General features: G+C 38.7%; 1 protein-coding gene across 1 annotated transcript in view; it reads right to left on the bottom strand.

The window, feature by feature from the left end:
- The window catches only part of LOC131430203 (protein sax-3-like), a 360,057-nt gene that overhangs the window by 44,593 nt on the left and 298,663 nt on the right, over positions 1-16,801 (bottom strand). The window contains exons 4-9 of the mRNA XM_058594951.1: positions 14,798-15,082; positions 14,446-14,718; positions 13,110-14,387; positions 12,936-13,031; positions 2,736-2,976; positions 2,483-2,643 (exon numbers count right to left, since the gene is read on the bottom strand). Coding sequence (XP_058450934.1) covers positions 2,483-2,643; positions 2,736-2,976; positions 12,936-13,031; positions 13,110-14,387; positions 14,446-14,718; positions 14,798-15,082 — 2,334 coding nt within the window. The remainder of the gene's footprint in view (positions 1-2,482; positions 2,644-2,735; positions 2,977-12,935; positions 13,032-13,109; positions 14,388-14,445; positions 14,719-14,797; positions 15,083-16,801) is intronic.

Below are 16,801 nucleotides of genomic sequence, written 5' to 3'. Positions count from 1 at the left end.
CACTTATACCATCATATATCTGGAACCAAAAGTCACAACCATTTGATCTTCGAACTTGATCAATAGCCCGACAGTAGCTTTCAAACGAGCCCAAGTTTGTTAAAATCGGATCAGCCATCTCTGAGAAAATTGAGCGCGTTCAAATACAACGCTTTTTGTCGGTTACGTCACTTATACGATCATATCTCCGGAACCAAAACTCACAACCATTTGATCTTCGAACTTGATCAATAGCCCGACAGTAGCTTTCAAACGAGCCCAAGTTTGTTAAAATCGGTTCTGCCATCTCTGAGAAAATTGAGCGCGTTCAAATAGCACGATTTTTGTCGGTTACGTCACTTATACAATCATATCTCCGGAACCAAAAGTCACAGCCATTTGATCTTCGAACTTGATCAATGGCCCGACAGTAGCTTTCAAACGAGCCTAAGTTTGTTCAAATCGGTTCAGCCATCTCTGAGAAAATTGAGCGCGTTCAAATATCTTCGAAAAGTGCACACACATACACACACACACATACACACACACACACACACACACACACACACACACACACACACACACACACACACACACACACACACACACACACACACACACACACACACACACACACACACACACACACACACACACACACACACACATTTTCCGATCTCGACGAACTGAGTCGAATGGTATATAACACTATGGGTCTCCGAGGCTCCGTTCGAAAGTCGGTTTTTCCAGCAATTCTAATACCTTTCTATAGAGAAAGGCAAAAACAGAAGACCGTTAGCAACAGCGCGACTTGAACCGAGAAACATTAGATCACAAAGCACACCAGGTAATTGACTGAGCCACAGAAGCACATATCTACATGATGAATAATTGATAATCCATACAGTGGCAATCGCAAAAAAAGACTCGGATCCTGTAAAATATGTACGAATGGAATATTGCGTCATTTGACACGTTAAGTAGTTATAAATTTTATCGTTTGTAGAATCATGTCACCTGTAGAATTAAATTTTTGTTTCTGTAAAGTAAAACTAAAAACTACGTGCTCGCTTTCGTCACGCCGTTCGGACTAGCTGGCATTGATTGTGTATGTCGTCATACCGAACTATGTACAAATTTTTGATTACCAACGCAAGTAAGCCATTTGGTCTGCACCTCCGGTTTATATCACATTGGAAGAATATTACAAGTGCTGTACAAAATACATGTCAGTTCCGATGCAATGTGGTCAATTTTGTTGACTTACAGTGACACGAAAGCAACAGAAACAGCCTTCCGTCTGGTGAAATTATAATACTGCTTTTTAACCACTTCTTTTTATTCTACAACTTGAACAAAAAATTGTAACATTACTGGACGACGGTTTTCCCCTCGGTACTTGGATTAATGCTTATATTCGATGGAGAAAAAAATGCTTTTTATTTCGCATGAATGTGATTTTACCGAGTGCCGTTTTCTTGTCACAACAGTTGGCACGATCGTTTTTTTTTTCGCAACGACCATTTCCACTGGGAGTGGTTAGATTTATGACGATCAGCAGGAATTTATGCTTCCTGACTGAAGAAAAGAAATTAAAACAGAAAGAGTGAATATGAATAAATTTACTCGAGCTGTCACTTCACTCATGGGTAATGTTTGCCAACCACGAAAATTATTCTTCCTAGATTGAGACAAAATCATGCTAGCGGCTATTGAAAATGTACAATTCTGACACAATAAAAAAGTAACAAATTTGGTGCAAGAAAAACAAAATGGAATGGAAAAATTTAGTGTTTCCGGCAACTATGTAAACAAACTTAGAACAAACACAAGACATGGGCGGTAAGCTGTCTGATGAATTCTGGATCCAAGGGTGCCATGTCAATGACGACAACGACGACGCCCGGTTGACGCGGCTTGGCAACGAAAGCACAAAAACACACAATTATCGGAACAAGAAAAGAAAACAATGTTTAAATTGAACGAAAACAGAACGAAATTCAATTTAACGTACTGTTCGTTGTGAGCTTTTTTTTTCTCGCATTCGCCTACTCGTTTCGTTAGTGAGTGTGGTAGTACATATGAGTTTTGAATAGGGTAGTTCATAATCATTATTGAACGTGGGAGTTAATTAAACAGAGACGAAACAAACTTTTTTTAATCACATTTTTTCCCAGACCAACCACCAGCTAATTATGAATTAAATCGTTTGTAGACTTTTTCGATCAGTGCCCCTGACTCTGACTACCCTAGTGCCGGTTGACACATAGAATCGCAACGACGGACGGAAGACAGTCGGAGGCAGCAGGACCAGCCAACAAATCCCCGACGTGGCAAGAGCCAGAATGAGCAACTTTTTGTGTTTCATTTCGAAAGTTGACACGGCACTGGAACTGCTGGAGATCGTACAACGGCAGAGCGGACGTGGAAGTAGCACTTTTCCCGACACGTTTCGAAATTCAAGTGCCGTTTCGACAAACCAGTCTCCCCGAACGGTACTTACCGTGCATGCTGTTCAACGAGCTGTGCTTCATAAACTGTATCCGCCGGAAGATGACGGTCGCCCCGAACAGGAACACGATGATGGCAATGATCGAACCCAGCAGTATAATGAACCAGGTTTGCGTCAGGATGTCGTGTGAGTAGTCATGATTTATTGGGTACCTGTTAGGGGTTTGTTTTTGCCGGGTGACAGGGAAACGAGAAATCAATTGAATGGCCGTGGTAGGAATTTAATGACATTATTTTTTGCTTACCGTGTGTATCCTTGATCTAGTCGTTTGGTGTGGGGATCCAGCCGAAGGATGGACGGGACACTGAACGGACCTATACCGGCCCGGGTCGAAGCGGCTATGCTCACGGAGTAGGTCACACCGGCTGATAGATTGGCCAGCAGCAGCTTCGGAGAGTCTCCGTCGACGGTCATATTCGTCAGGACCTTGGACATGTTGTGGACGTCGTAACCTCGTATGATGATGTGATAGTTTCGGAGTTTACCTAGAGCGTGAAGGAATCATAATTAGTTAAACTAGGGCTCGCTTCATTTGTTGGGTTTCATAAATTCAGATAGCTGTTTTCAACCGAATGAAGTTGAGGAATATTTTTAATATTCTACATTTCAATTTAAGGTCTCATTTTTCTACGTTTTTATATTCAATTTGAAAATGCATAGTAGGCAGCACACCACAAAAAATATGCAAATTTATGTATCTATAGATGAAGATAACGGGAGCGTCGTAAATCACTTAAATTTACAATTCGAAACATGTAAAAATAATTTTCGTCATCACTTCAACAACTTCCCAACAAATTCGGCTAAATTTTCATCGACACAGACAGAAACTTAATTATTTCGTATTAATAGATGTACCCGAGCAATTACGGTACGCTTGAATTTACTTCAAATTTAAGTGTTATTTTGTCTAAGAGTGCTTATTTAGAAAAATTTACATCTTTATAGATGGACATAGAAGGAGCGTCGTGACCCACTTACATTCACAATTCAAAGCATGTAAAGATAAGTCTTATCACTAGCTTCACCGTTCATTTAACTGAAGCTTACATCAATACAGACGCAAAATTCCTTTTTACATATTAATAGTTGTTATATTGTGTCATCACCGAAGAAATTACAACAGGTCAAGTGTAAATTTAATTTTTTTCTAAGAGTGTGTGTATTCGAACACTAGTAACTAATTGCATTTTCACATGAAGTAAAATCGAACTTCACACTTCGAAAAAACCATGTGATTTTACATCTTATTAGATGCACATAAATGGAGCATCGCAGTTCACGCAAATTTACGCGAATGAACATTCAATATTGTGGCTCAATTTCCGTAGCATGAAATTCATTGGAATAAAAAGAATTACTGATTACCGCCGCGCGACTTGAACCGAAACTCATTCGATCACAAAGCACGGTTGTTAACCGACTGGGTCACAAAGGCACACATCTGCTTGGCTGACAAAAGGTGCATTCAAATGCATATAGACGCACTTGCTAGCAGAAGGCAAGTTACAGTCGAAATCAGTAAAATTCATGCCAATCTAACATTAAGTCATTAAGTCAACATGAAAGTTTCCGTCATTTATCACTTTAGGTCTTTATGAATTACATCGTATGAAGATCAGTATTCTTCATGACCAAAAAGGACAATTTGCATTATCAGTTGGACATTTTCATTCTACCCTTATTTTTGAGAAGGGCCTAGCAATTTTTTTCAAACAGCTGTATCACACACAAATGGTTTGTGAGATTGATTTTGTATTCTCGGCAATGCTTTAGGTAACTATTGGAACTATATGGAACTGTGAATACAAATGTGAAAAAATATTGCTTTTTTTTTGTTCTGAAAATAAAACCTGAAAAGATATTTTTTCATAAAAGGTATATTCGATTTTTTATGATTTGTGTATATTGTAGCAGACAACTTATCAAAGGTAAACTCAAAACGAAATGGTCTATGACTGTTCATGTACCATTCAAATTGCATCCCTCAATGAACTCGGTTCACCGTTAGTCTCCGTTAGTCTCAGTTCAATGATTAGTAGAACCGAAACAGTAAACATTTAGTTGCTATATTCGTCGTACACTCTTACCAGCCGCTACCTAATTTTGGGTCGAAACCTACCCAAACGTAATTAAAGAGCGCCTCCGCACTTTTAGGTAACGAGTGAACCTCAATATTTAGGTAAATGTAAAATTGCCTAAAGGGTTTGTCATTGCAACTTTAGTAATGTTCGCTACCTATTCGGAACAATCGGAACAGCAAATTTTCTGCTCGAAACTTGTAAACATGTGTATTTTCTTTCGATATTGTAATGTAACCATGGTATTGATGAACGAGCGTTCACGAGTTTTTTGAATCGAACCGGTTCGTAGTAACAAGCGAACGAACCACGGTTCTTCAAAATGCAAACTCATCTCCCCCTAGAAAAAGGGTGACATCGAGATCCTATAGTAAAAAAAATTTAAGTAACAAAAATGTAGGCCACGTAAAGCTTTTACGCTAGAATAAAAATTTTATTATATAAAAAAAATTGTATTGATGCGCAGTGCTGCTAATTTGGCGCGCACGAATTCGACATTTCTTTCCCCTACTTCTATGTACGAGATTCGACGCGGACTCGCCTGAGGATGTTACCAATGATTTGTTCGGGGAAGGAGCTTACCGAGCTCTACGGGTCACGATTACTGAATAAGTTTTTTTTATTGTTTTGTATAGGACTTCGTAATCTTGGGATTATCTTCAAACTGATGGAGGTTTTTGCACTATAGCTCAAGATGGAGCAATATTTGACAAAAAAAACGTGATTAATCCACCTAGCAGTGAGATGATACCTTTTTACCTTTTTTTATATATATAAAAAATAGGTATAGAATTCGCTCAAACTTTCGAAAAATTGTCCAAGGCCCGGAGGGCCGAATGTCATATACCAATCGATTCAGCTCGACGAACTGAGCAAATGTCTGTGTGTGTGTGTCTGTATGTGTGTTGTCAACTAAGAGGTCGAGATCTCAGAGATGGCTGGACCGATTTTGATCAAACTAGTCGCAAATGAAAGGTCTCCCCGTCACCCAGAACGCTATTGAATGGTTTTGAGATCGAATGTTTACTTTTTGAGTTATACGAAGTTTTATGTCAAAATTTTCAGTTTTTTGACAGTATCTGTCACATTTGACCTTGAAAACAGAATATGTTTCCAGACTTAGATTTCGCTCGGTAATACCTATCCAACAAGCCATAGATTGTTAAAATCCGTCCATTTTTAACGGAGATATCGATATTTTTGTGTAAGCCTTATTCCATAAGAAGGAATTTTGAGCGCTGTATGAAAAAGCAAGGCTTGGGAGCAACATGAAACACGATTTTTTATACTGTTACATATAATTGTTTCTACATACCAAAAATACTGTGTACAGCATCCTTTTGTATGACAATTTGCCTCGGACCAATTTTAGCACGGTTCATTTTTGGCAACATAATCTTTCGAATATGGCATATGTAAACCAGATGATACCAGCATTATCGAGTTGGAAGTAATTCCCTAATTATATTCATTTAAACTATTTACAGCAATAAATGCTGGAAGAACATGACTTCCATATACCATACGACTCAGTTCGTCGAGATCAGCAAATGCGTGTGTGACAAATAATTTCACTCAATTTTCTCGGAGATGGTTAAACCGTTTTCTACAAACTCAGATTCATATGAAAAGTCGTATACTCCCAAACAAGGTTCCTGAATTACGTTTGGATCCGACTTCTGATTGCGGAACCACAGGATGATATGTGAAACGAAATTAAAATAATGCAATTAATTTTTCTCGTAGATGACTGAACCGATCTAAGATTCTAATGAAATCTAAGAATCATCTATGATTCAAATGAGAGGTCTTAAAATCCTATAAAACCTCTTACTTTTTAGTCAGATCCGACTTCTGGTTTAGAAAATGCCGGGTGATTAGTATAAAAATGTCCATTTCACATAAATTAATCAGGTTTATCGGGTTTGCAGATTTGGATAGTCGATTACCAAATAAATTTATTTCAGTTTGAGCGGTATTCGTTTTTGGATTCGGAATGTACCCCCAAATTTTAATTCGCACTACAATTTCTCAAAGATGTCTACACACTCCTCAGGTGAATTTAACTGATTTCGGCTACACCGATTTTAGAATTCCGGTTCCAGTATCGAATCGATTCTCAAAGCTAAATCATTTTCTCAAAAAAGACCAAATCGAACTTCAAAAACAAGTATTACAGGACTTAAGGTCCCATACAAAATTGGTGAATTTTATCCGATTCTGGAATTACAGATGATGAGTTTATAAATTTCATGTAAATTGTTTGGCGAAATAATTTATGGCCATTCGAATCATTTTGGGCTATGCTAATTCCTGAATACCGGCTCTGGAAGTACCATAAATAATGACGAAAAACTCTAAAGTGGAACTTACTTCGACATTTCATGGAATGTTCAATCGATTGTCGCACGCTATGATTGAAATTCGATATGTTTTGCAGTCTCGGCATTACAGGGTAATGAGTGATTAAAATTTCAATTTGCCGTTTAAAACGACGATAATTAAAATAATGTCATGAGAACTAAAACACCATGCAATATCCAATATATCCATGCAAAAACACATGCGTATTGATAAAAAAAGGTATCATCTCACTGCTAGGTGGATTAATCACGTTTTTTTTTTATCAATTCGCATGTGTTTTTTGCATGAATATTCTTCGGTGTTTAAGTTTTCGTTACATTATTTTAATGACCGTCGTTTTAAGCGACAATTTGAGATTGTAATCACTCATTACTCTGTAATGTCGAAACTGCAAATACAATCGAATTTAAATCTAGAAGTGTGATAATCGATTAAACATGCCATGATATGTAAGTTCCACTTTAGAGTTTACGGTAATTTAAGGTACTTCCAGAGCCGGTATTCAGGAACCAGCATAACCCAAACCGATTCGTATGGCCATATGACGAATAAATTACAGTTTTGAGTACAACTTTGAAGCTTAATTGGATAAAATTCATTAATTTTTGTATGTATGTATAAAACTAATTAATTTTGTATATAAGTTTAATCCAATTTGAATTTTTGTTTCTGAAATTTGATTAGGCTTTTTTGAGAAAACGATTGAGCTTTGAGAAACGATTTTATACTGGAACCGGAATTCTAAAATCGGTATGGCCGAAGTCAGATAAATTCACCTGAATAGCTGTATAGTTTACATTTGTTTCAAAATATTTGAAAATCAGTGAAGACATCTTTGAGAAATCATAGCATGAATTAAATTTTTAGGTGCCTTCTGAATCGACAACTGAATACCACTAAAACTGAAAAAAGTTAATTTTTTTTATCGACTATCCAAATCTGCTAACCCGATAAACCTGATTAATTTATGTGGAATAGACATTTTTATACTAATCACCCTGTATCCCCGAAACCGGAAGTTGGATCTGACTGAAGAGCAAGATGTTTAAAAGAATCTTGAAACTTTTCATTTGCATCTTAGATGATTCTTAGATTTCATTTGAATCTTAGATCGGTTCAGCCATCTACGAGAAGAATGAGTTACACAATTTTGATTTCGTTTCATATATCATCCTGTAGTTCCGGAACCAGAGGTCGGAACCAAACATAATTCAGGAACTTTGTTTGGGAGCATACGAATTTTCGTATGAATCTGAATTTGTAGAAAAGAAATTTTCAGAGAAAATTGAGTGAAATTATTTGTCACACACGCATTTGCTGATCTCGACGAACTGATTCGAATGGTATATGGATGTAATGTTCTTCCAGCATTTATTGCTGTAAGTAGTTTAAAACAATATAATTAAAAAAAAATCTGCCATCATCTGGTTTATATATGTCATATTCGAACGATTATGTTGCCAAAAACGAGCCGTGCTAAAATCGGTCCGAGGCAAATTGTCATGAAAAAGGATGCTGTACACAGTCTTTTTGGTACTTAGAAACAATTGTATGTAACAGAATAGTGTTTTCCGTTGCTCCCAAGCATTGCTTTGTCATACAGCGCTCAAAACTCCTACTGCTGGAATAGGGGGAAAAGTCGTTTACACAAAAATTTCGAAATCTCCGTAAAAAATGGACGGATTTTAACAATCTATGGCTTGATGAATAGGTATTATCGTGCGGAATCTAAGTCTGAAAACATATTCTGTTTTCAAGGTCAATTGTGACAGATACTGTAAAAAAACTGAAAATTTTGACATAAAACTTCGAATAACTCAAAAAGTTAACATCCGATCTCAAAACCATTCAATAGCGTTCTGGGTGACGGGGAGACCTTTCATTTGCGACTAGTTTGATCAAAATCGGTCCAGCCATCTCTGAGATCTCGACCTCTTAGTTGACAACACACATACAGATACACACACATACACACAGACACACACACATAGACATTTGCTCAGTTCGTCGAGCTGAATCGATTGGTATATGACATTCGGCCCTCCGGGCCTCGGAAAATTTTTCGAAAGTTTGAGCGAATTCTATACCTATTTTTTATATATATAAAAAAAGGTAAAAAAGGTGTAGTCTTTTAAATGTGACAAAATTATTTATAAAATTGTTAGAATATTTTTTCTAAATGTTTTCCGTCACGATTCTGTGAAAGAACATTAAAGTTTCAATCAAAGTTTCCTAAATGCTACCGTTCTCAAGATACACTGAATTTTAATTTACAATTACTGGAAATCTATAACTTTTAGTCGAGTTGAGTTTTGTTAAATTAAAAGCATTTTTTTTCTAAAAGAGTAGATAATTTTTCCCTTTTATGCTTGTAGTAATTCTGTAATTCAATAATTTTATATGGTGTTAGGTTTTGTAAAATAATATACATATGTATCATTTTTTCAAATTTTAGAAACGAGTTTTCTACGAAAATGTTTCATCGATAATGGAAATGATGATTAGTTTATGCCGGAGAAGGATGTTCTAAGTCACTTTCAAATCCATGATAGTGATTTCTGGTTCATTGATATTTATCAAAACCGTAAACAAAAGGGATATTTTCGGAGCAGAATTAATGAGCTGATGTCGGCAAACGATGGTTGAAATCGTTTCAAAATCCGTGGCGATGGAGATTTCCGGTTTATCGATATTTCCTGGAAACAGTAAATAAATGGATGTGGGGACGGGTTGACGGTCCCGGGTTGACGGTTCAATGCATAGGGCGCTGGTCTTACAAACCAGTTGTATGTTCGAGCCCCGACCTGGAAGGATTCGTAGTGTCAGTAGAATCGTAGGCTGGTGCATGCACTGGTTCTGTACACTCTGAATCGGCTGCGAAGTCTGTTGAAACAGAAGGTCAAATTCCACTACAGGAATGTAATACTAAGGCTTTGGCTTTGGGGACGGGTATAGCGTGATGGGATAGATGCCTATCACGCAGCCCATCTGGGTTCGATTCCCAACCCCCGCACATAGGGCCAGAAAGATTTTCTGGTCCGAAGAGGCGAATGACCTTAAGATGTTAAAACCTCTATAATTGAAACAAAAAAAAATAAATGGATGTTTTCGGAACAAGATTGATGAGTAGGCGTCGGAAAATAAAGATTAAAGTCGTTTTCAAATCCAAGATGCCGAATTCCGGTTCATCGGTATTTTTCAAAAAAACATGACAAAATGGGTCTTTTTGGAACGGAATGATTAGTAAACGTCAGAAAACGATGGTTGAAGTTGTTTCAAAGTTCAAGATAACAACTTCCAGTTCACGGATATTTATCAAAAACCGTAATAAAATGGGTATTTTTGGAACGAGATTGATGAGTAGGTATCGGAAAACGATAGTTGAAGTAATTATAAAATCCAAGGACGCCTTCCGGGATGGAGTTAAGTTAAACTATTATTTTTTTGCTTACTAAACCATTAATGGGGGTGGCAAATCATGTTTTGCCCCGGGCGCATATTTTCCTAGGTACGCAACTGCGTAACAAAACGAATATTTTCGGAACGAGATGGATGAGTAGATGTCGGAAAACTTTTTTTGAAGTCGTTACAAAACTCAAAATAGCGACTTCAAGTTGATTGGTTTTTATCAAAACCGTAATAAAATTGGTATTTTCTTAACGGGATTGGTAATTAGATGTCGGAAAACGATGGTTGAAGTTGTTTCAAAGTCTAAGATGGCGACTTCCAGTGCATCGGTATTTCGCCAAAACCGTTGCAAAATGGGTATTTTCGGTACGGGAATTATAAGTAGGTTCGAAAAACGTAGGTAGAATTCGTTTCAGAACTTAAGATGGCTACTTCCGGTTCATCGATATTTCGTACAATACAGCATGAAGATTTGTAACGAAAATAAACCAGAAGACACCATCTTGATTTTTGAAATTACTTCAAACTTTGCTTTCTGACTTCTACTCATCAAACCCGTTCTGAAAAAAACCCACATTGTGAAGATTGGTAACGAATTTCGATATACCGGAAATCGCCATGTTATATATAAAAATGACTTCAAAACATGCTTTTAATTTTATCTTTCTAACATAGCTTTCTACTCATCAACCCCGTTCCGAAATAGCCCACATTGTAAAGGTTTGCAACGAATATCGATGAACCGGAAGTCGCCATCTTGAATTTTGAAACGACTGATGTTGCTTGAATATCAAAAATACATTGAACGTCAATGATCATCGTTCGCTTTACTTCGCCTTTGCTTGATAATCGCTCTGATATTCGGACTTTTCCGTACATTCACAGGTGCGTACGAAGCCGACGCTGCTTCACTGCTCGCATGATGACCTGTTCTTTACAGTTGATATTCACATAAAACAAACCCCCGAATGAATTATAAATGAATGACGAAGTAATATTCATGCAGTAATAATCGTCGCGATGATCGTTCGTGCTGTCTTCGAAGCAAGCAAATTAAGACGTTTTCGTATGTGTTAGTACCATAGTTTCGTGTGTCTGTTGAACCTTATCATACCATTGCTGCTACGCTCCGAGGTTTGATGAATTCAATAGATGCAGAAAGCTTCGCGAAGAAAGAATTCCAATGATCATCGCTATAACGATAATCGAACCAATTCGAGAAGTGGAGAAAATAAACGAATAACGAACGAATGTATAAAACGAACATGCACGATGGATCCCAAACACGAAGAATGTATTTGTAGATTCGGGTTCCCCACGATTATTGCTTATTCATTTGCACGCTTCGCTCTTTTGTCCGGTGAATAATTCAACGTTATTCGAGACGGTTGTGAGTTGTATAACAGAGTGCGCACTGAAGATGGATGAATGAATTAATTACACGAAGAATGCGTGCAACATTGGAAATGACTTCAATATTTTTTCTAACATTTTCACATCAAATCTGTTCCTAGAATTTACAACACTTATGTTGTCTGACCATATGCTTCTTCATTTAGGCGAAAACCTCTTTTTAAAGAAGTCATAACAAAATTTTATGTTATTTCGTAAAAAGATTTACGTAACTGGAGGTAAATTTAGAAAAGTTTATGTAAACGGAGGCTTGGGTGTACTAAAGGCACTCAGTATTTTCAGTTTTGAGTAATATTTGCTGTAAAATTTCAGCATAAATCGTTTTACTAAATACATTTCTAAGTAAGAGAAATACCACCAAGCTGCAATGGGCTCTGAAAACGGAAATTGCATGGAAAAATTACGATTGTGTGTGTCCTCGATTTTGTACAATTTTTCGAATGGAATTGAATTTGCAACAACGAGTTTGCATTAATTTTTTTTATTAAAACGCTTTCAATGGTGCAGTGACGTTTCAAATGTTAGAATAGTGTAACTCTAGAAAAAAGGCGCTTATCAGTGACACGAGAGTTTCAGGAGTGGCCACGTCGTTTTCAGTCGAAAAAGAAGTTGGTTAAAACGAAACGAATACAATTCAGCAACCACCGTATTCATCTGATTTGGCTCTCTGCGATTTTTTTTCCTATTCGGTCGACTCAAGAAAACGCTCCGTGGAACGCGTTTCAGCACCCGACATGAGATTATGGAAAACCAGCAGATGGCTCTGATGGTCATACTGAAAAATGAATACAAGAAATGTTTTGATGATTGGATCAAGCGCTGGCATAAGCATGTTGCAGTCGATGGGAAGTGCTTTGAAGGGGACAATATCAATTTTGATTAATAATCTTGTAATTTTTGTTTTCTGAATAAATTCCGGGAACTTTTTGATCTAGTAGTATCGATTTTAATTAGTTGTTTTCGGCAGACATTAACTACTGGAAGCGAAACATATAAAACGAAAATGGTGGAATCATCACCTTGCTTTCAAGCTTTACATAAAAACGATCTTTTGGCAAGAACCTAATGTTGTAATACACTGTGAAGAGGAAATATTTTGAATACTTTTCGAATCTAAATGTTTTTGTAGTTTCAAGTAAACGAGCTGTTCTACCCAATAAATTTTGTATAAAACTTACCATTAAGACTATGATTCGCCGGATGTTCCCACTTCAGATACACGGCCGAGGTGTTCAGCAGTACGGCTTCCATGTTGATCGGTGCTGCACTTGGAACTGTAAATAAACACCAGATTGTTTTCATTTGTTAGCGTTTCGGTTAGATGCTCCTTCCAATGAGATCCACACACTTACCATCTTCCAATGTCCGGGCGGTTCTGGAGTTCGACGGTCTACCCTCGATAGTTTTGTAGAACGGCACCAGGAAGAACTCGTACTCCGTGTACTTCTCCAGTCCGTTGATCGTGCAAGCGGAGGCACCTCCACCGTGAAGCACCGTCAACGTCCGGTACGTACCATTGCTGTACACTTTCCGTGAGTAAATGTAAAATCCTTCTACGTACTGACCGTTCAGGATGTCCCATGCCAACCGGACACTGGTTGAATCGGAAGCGTTTGCTTCCAACAGATGTACGACACTTCCCGTGGACAGAGTTGCTTGCGCTTCATTCAAGCTAATATCGTCTCCGTGGTTGACGTCCCTGCCGATAACTACCGGATCCGACATCAAACTGGGAATTCCCAAGCCCTGCTCGTTTTCGGCCCGAACGATAAAAGTATAGGAAACATCTGCCGTTACCGGAGAGTACGTGTAACTGGTGGATGTGATTTTGTACGGAATTGGGATCCATCCTTTGATCAGATCGGTGGCGAACACTTCGATCAAGTATCCGTTAATATCGGACGCACCGGATTTGATGCTTGGTAGCCATGATATGGTAACGGAGCTGTTGGTAACGTTGACGACTTGAGGTTTTCCGGGAGCACTTGGGAAGGCACTGGGTTCGTGCGCTCGAAAAAATTTTATATTCGGATTTGTGGGAGCCTCCAGACGAAGGTACGCACTCCAAGTTGACTTTCCGCTACGGCTGCTCGCTACGCACGTGTACAAACCTTGATCGCTATTTTTATCCAGGTCGTGTATGATCAGCGTTCCATTTTCGGTGGTGTTTATTCGTTCAGAGTTGGTCACTGGGTTACCATCCAGGTACCACGAGATGATTGGAGTTGGGTTTCCCACGGCCTTGCAGGGAAGAGCAACGACCGATGTTACCGGAAGGGTTTGATTCGATGGTCCAAGAATGATGATTGGAGGAGGACGATCATCTTGACTAGCCACGGTAAGCCGAGCCCGAACACTGATGGAACCAACCGAATTGACCGAACTACAAACCACCACCAGACCGTTGTCGGCTTTGTTGGTAGCTGTTATCGTCAGTACAGTCAAACCTTCGAGCGTACGGGATGTCTCGAATCGATCAAATTTAGTCCCCGGAAAGATCAGACTGCGATTTCCTTCGACCGACCAGAATGTCGTCGGTTTTGGACGACCTTCGGATTTACATTCGAACGAGGCATCATGCGGAGCTTCCACGACTTGAGGTAAAGGTCGTATGACGAGATGCGGAGGAGCTGTAAATGATGATAAAATTTTAACGGACCGTCTAACCTAACCTACAACGGCTCTTACATTGCACGGTTAAAGTTCCCGTGGCCGAAATCGCCCCGACCGCATTGTCTGCCTCGCAGCTGTACTCTCCTTCGTCATCGGAAACAACATTTTCCAATCGCAAGCTACGATCTTCCAGGATATGCACGCGATCCAGTGGCATGTTTCCGCCGGAAGCTGATCGCCTCCAGAGTACATCCGGCATCGGATCACCACCGACACGGCATTGAAACGTCACCGAAGATCCTTCCACAATCGTTGAATCATGCGGACCCCGTATCAGATATGGTTTCACTGAAAACATTCGCCCGAGTGAAATTTTGATTTGCGTTCTCTTCATAATCATAAATAAGCCAGTCCATTGTGCACTTACCGTGAACCTTCAGGAAAGCCATTGCCGATTCCCGCACTCCGACCAGATTCTTCGCGATGCACTGGTACTGTCCCTCGTCGGTCTGCCGAATATCCTGAATGGCCAGATTGCCCCCGTCCACGATTCGAATTCGTTTCGAGGTTTCGACGTCCAGTTTTTGACCGTTTTTGCGCCATCCAACCGTCGGCTCCGGAACACCCTTCGGGGGTCCACATTCCAGCAGAACCGTCTCGCCTTGCGCTACCCGGGTGTGCTGCGGCTCCAGTCGGAACTCTTCCCGTAGCACTGCAATATAAAATTATTTGCATGTTTTATTTATTAGCTTCTACGATTCTTTTTTTTTGTTTTGCTTTAAAACATCTCACAAAAAGTGGAAAGCAGACACGTTCTGTTTATTTGTCCACCGGAATTTCGTGGATGGGCTCTTCAGAGACAGCCGAAGTGTCGTTCTATGCTTTCGGTATTCAAATAGACTCGCATTGCTGCTGTTGACGGTGGTCATGCTGATTTCAAACGAACCAAAAACCAAGTCCACAACCGGACCAAGTCAGCAGCAATTGCATTCCAAAGTGCTTGTTCCCAAATCAGAATCTTCGAAACGAGCCAGCAGAACATAATAACTTTTTTTACGATATCCCAGCGGTTGGTCCAAGCACGAACGAGTTGAAAAAAAAATCAAAAAGGACCGTTCTATCTGTACGGCATTCTGAATCAACAACGTCCAACAAGAACCAGTTGCCAGACCGAATGCCGTTGTCTATTTATTTGTACTTGGCCGACTTTTTTTTTACGATCGTCTGTGATGCAAATGGAGATTTTATTTGCATTTTTGGTGTCATTTGCATTTTATTTTTATTTAGTTATTGGGTCTATTTTCACTCAGCTCTGGACACATCAGGACACATCCTTAAAGATTTTTTTTAGGATCCGTTTTGGGAAATTATGTGCAAATTTGAAATTAGCTGAACTATGCGCTTATGCCACTTGTACTGCAATTCTGGAATAAACCCGCAGTGATAAGCAATACTTCGATTGTCATTTTATTAGTAAGGGAAATCATAGCAACCTGTTTCGTAGATAAATTAATAACCTCGAGATTCAAACGAATAAAAAAACGTTTCTCTCGTGTTTTCGATTACGTGGAAAATAGTTTACTAAAACAATCAAATAGTTTTGAATAAACACTTTAAAGTCAGTTTCAGCATCAATTATTTGGTACTGCAGGGCGTAAAGTTTCGATCAATACGAGGTTCCCAGTGAGCAGGATTATGTTTCACGCAAGGTTGAAACCAACAGACAATCGATTCGAACAATGTTTCTGTTTTTTTGCGCTCATTAATGTCGTTTTCGCTTGATACCAAATCTGACCCAGTTTCCACCCTAACTGCAATCAAACCGTTTGTTTGAAGCTAGTTTCGAACCTAGTTTTAACGTTGTTGAACTGAAAATCGAATCAGTTTCGAACCTGGTTTTAATATCATGTTTTGCACAGACCCCCGTTGCTAAGTGCGAAATCAACACAGTTTCGGGGAGTTTGTTTGTTTCATGAAACTACCCTGGGTCAGTTTCAGTTTTCTCAAGCGAAAACGACATATGTTGTTGTGAAATTTAGTGCCCTTAGTTCTTAATTTTTGTGTGAAACTTCATAGTCCGGTTATGCCTCACAATGAGTCCTCTTTAGCCCTGCAGTTCCAAAATACTGGATTCTGGTACAAGCACTAATGCATGTTTAGCGACTTAGCTCTATGTCCCTAATTCTTATTCTTATCATCAGAAAAATCCTCACGTCAGTGCTATGTGAAAACGTATGTGATTTTTATCCATTAGCTTTTCTTGTAATACTTATGTAAAGTATAGCTGGCACAGAATGAACTCATGAACTCTTAGTCCACATTTGTATCACGTAATCCCTACGTGACTTTTTTTGTAGACTCTATAGAATAATTTTGTAAAATTTACACGAAATTCATTTACATTGTACTGTAAAATTTGTTATATTATGTA

Source organism: Malaya genurostris, chromosome 2 (genome assembly GCF_030247185.1).
Source record: "Malaya genurostris strain Urasoe2022 chromosome 2, Malgen_1.1, whole genome shotgun sequence".
NCBI classification, from domain to species: domain Eukaryota; kingdom Metazoa; phylum Arthropoda; class Insecta; order Diptera; family Culicidae; genus Malaya; species Malaya genurostris.
This window is presented reverse-complemented; position numbering and strand designations above follow the sequence as displayed.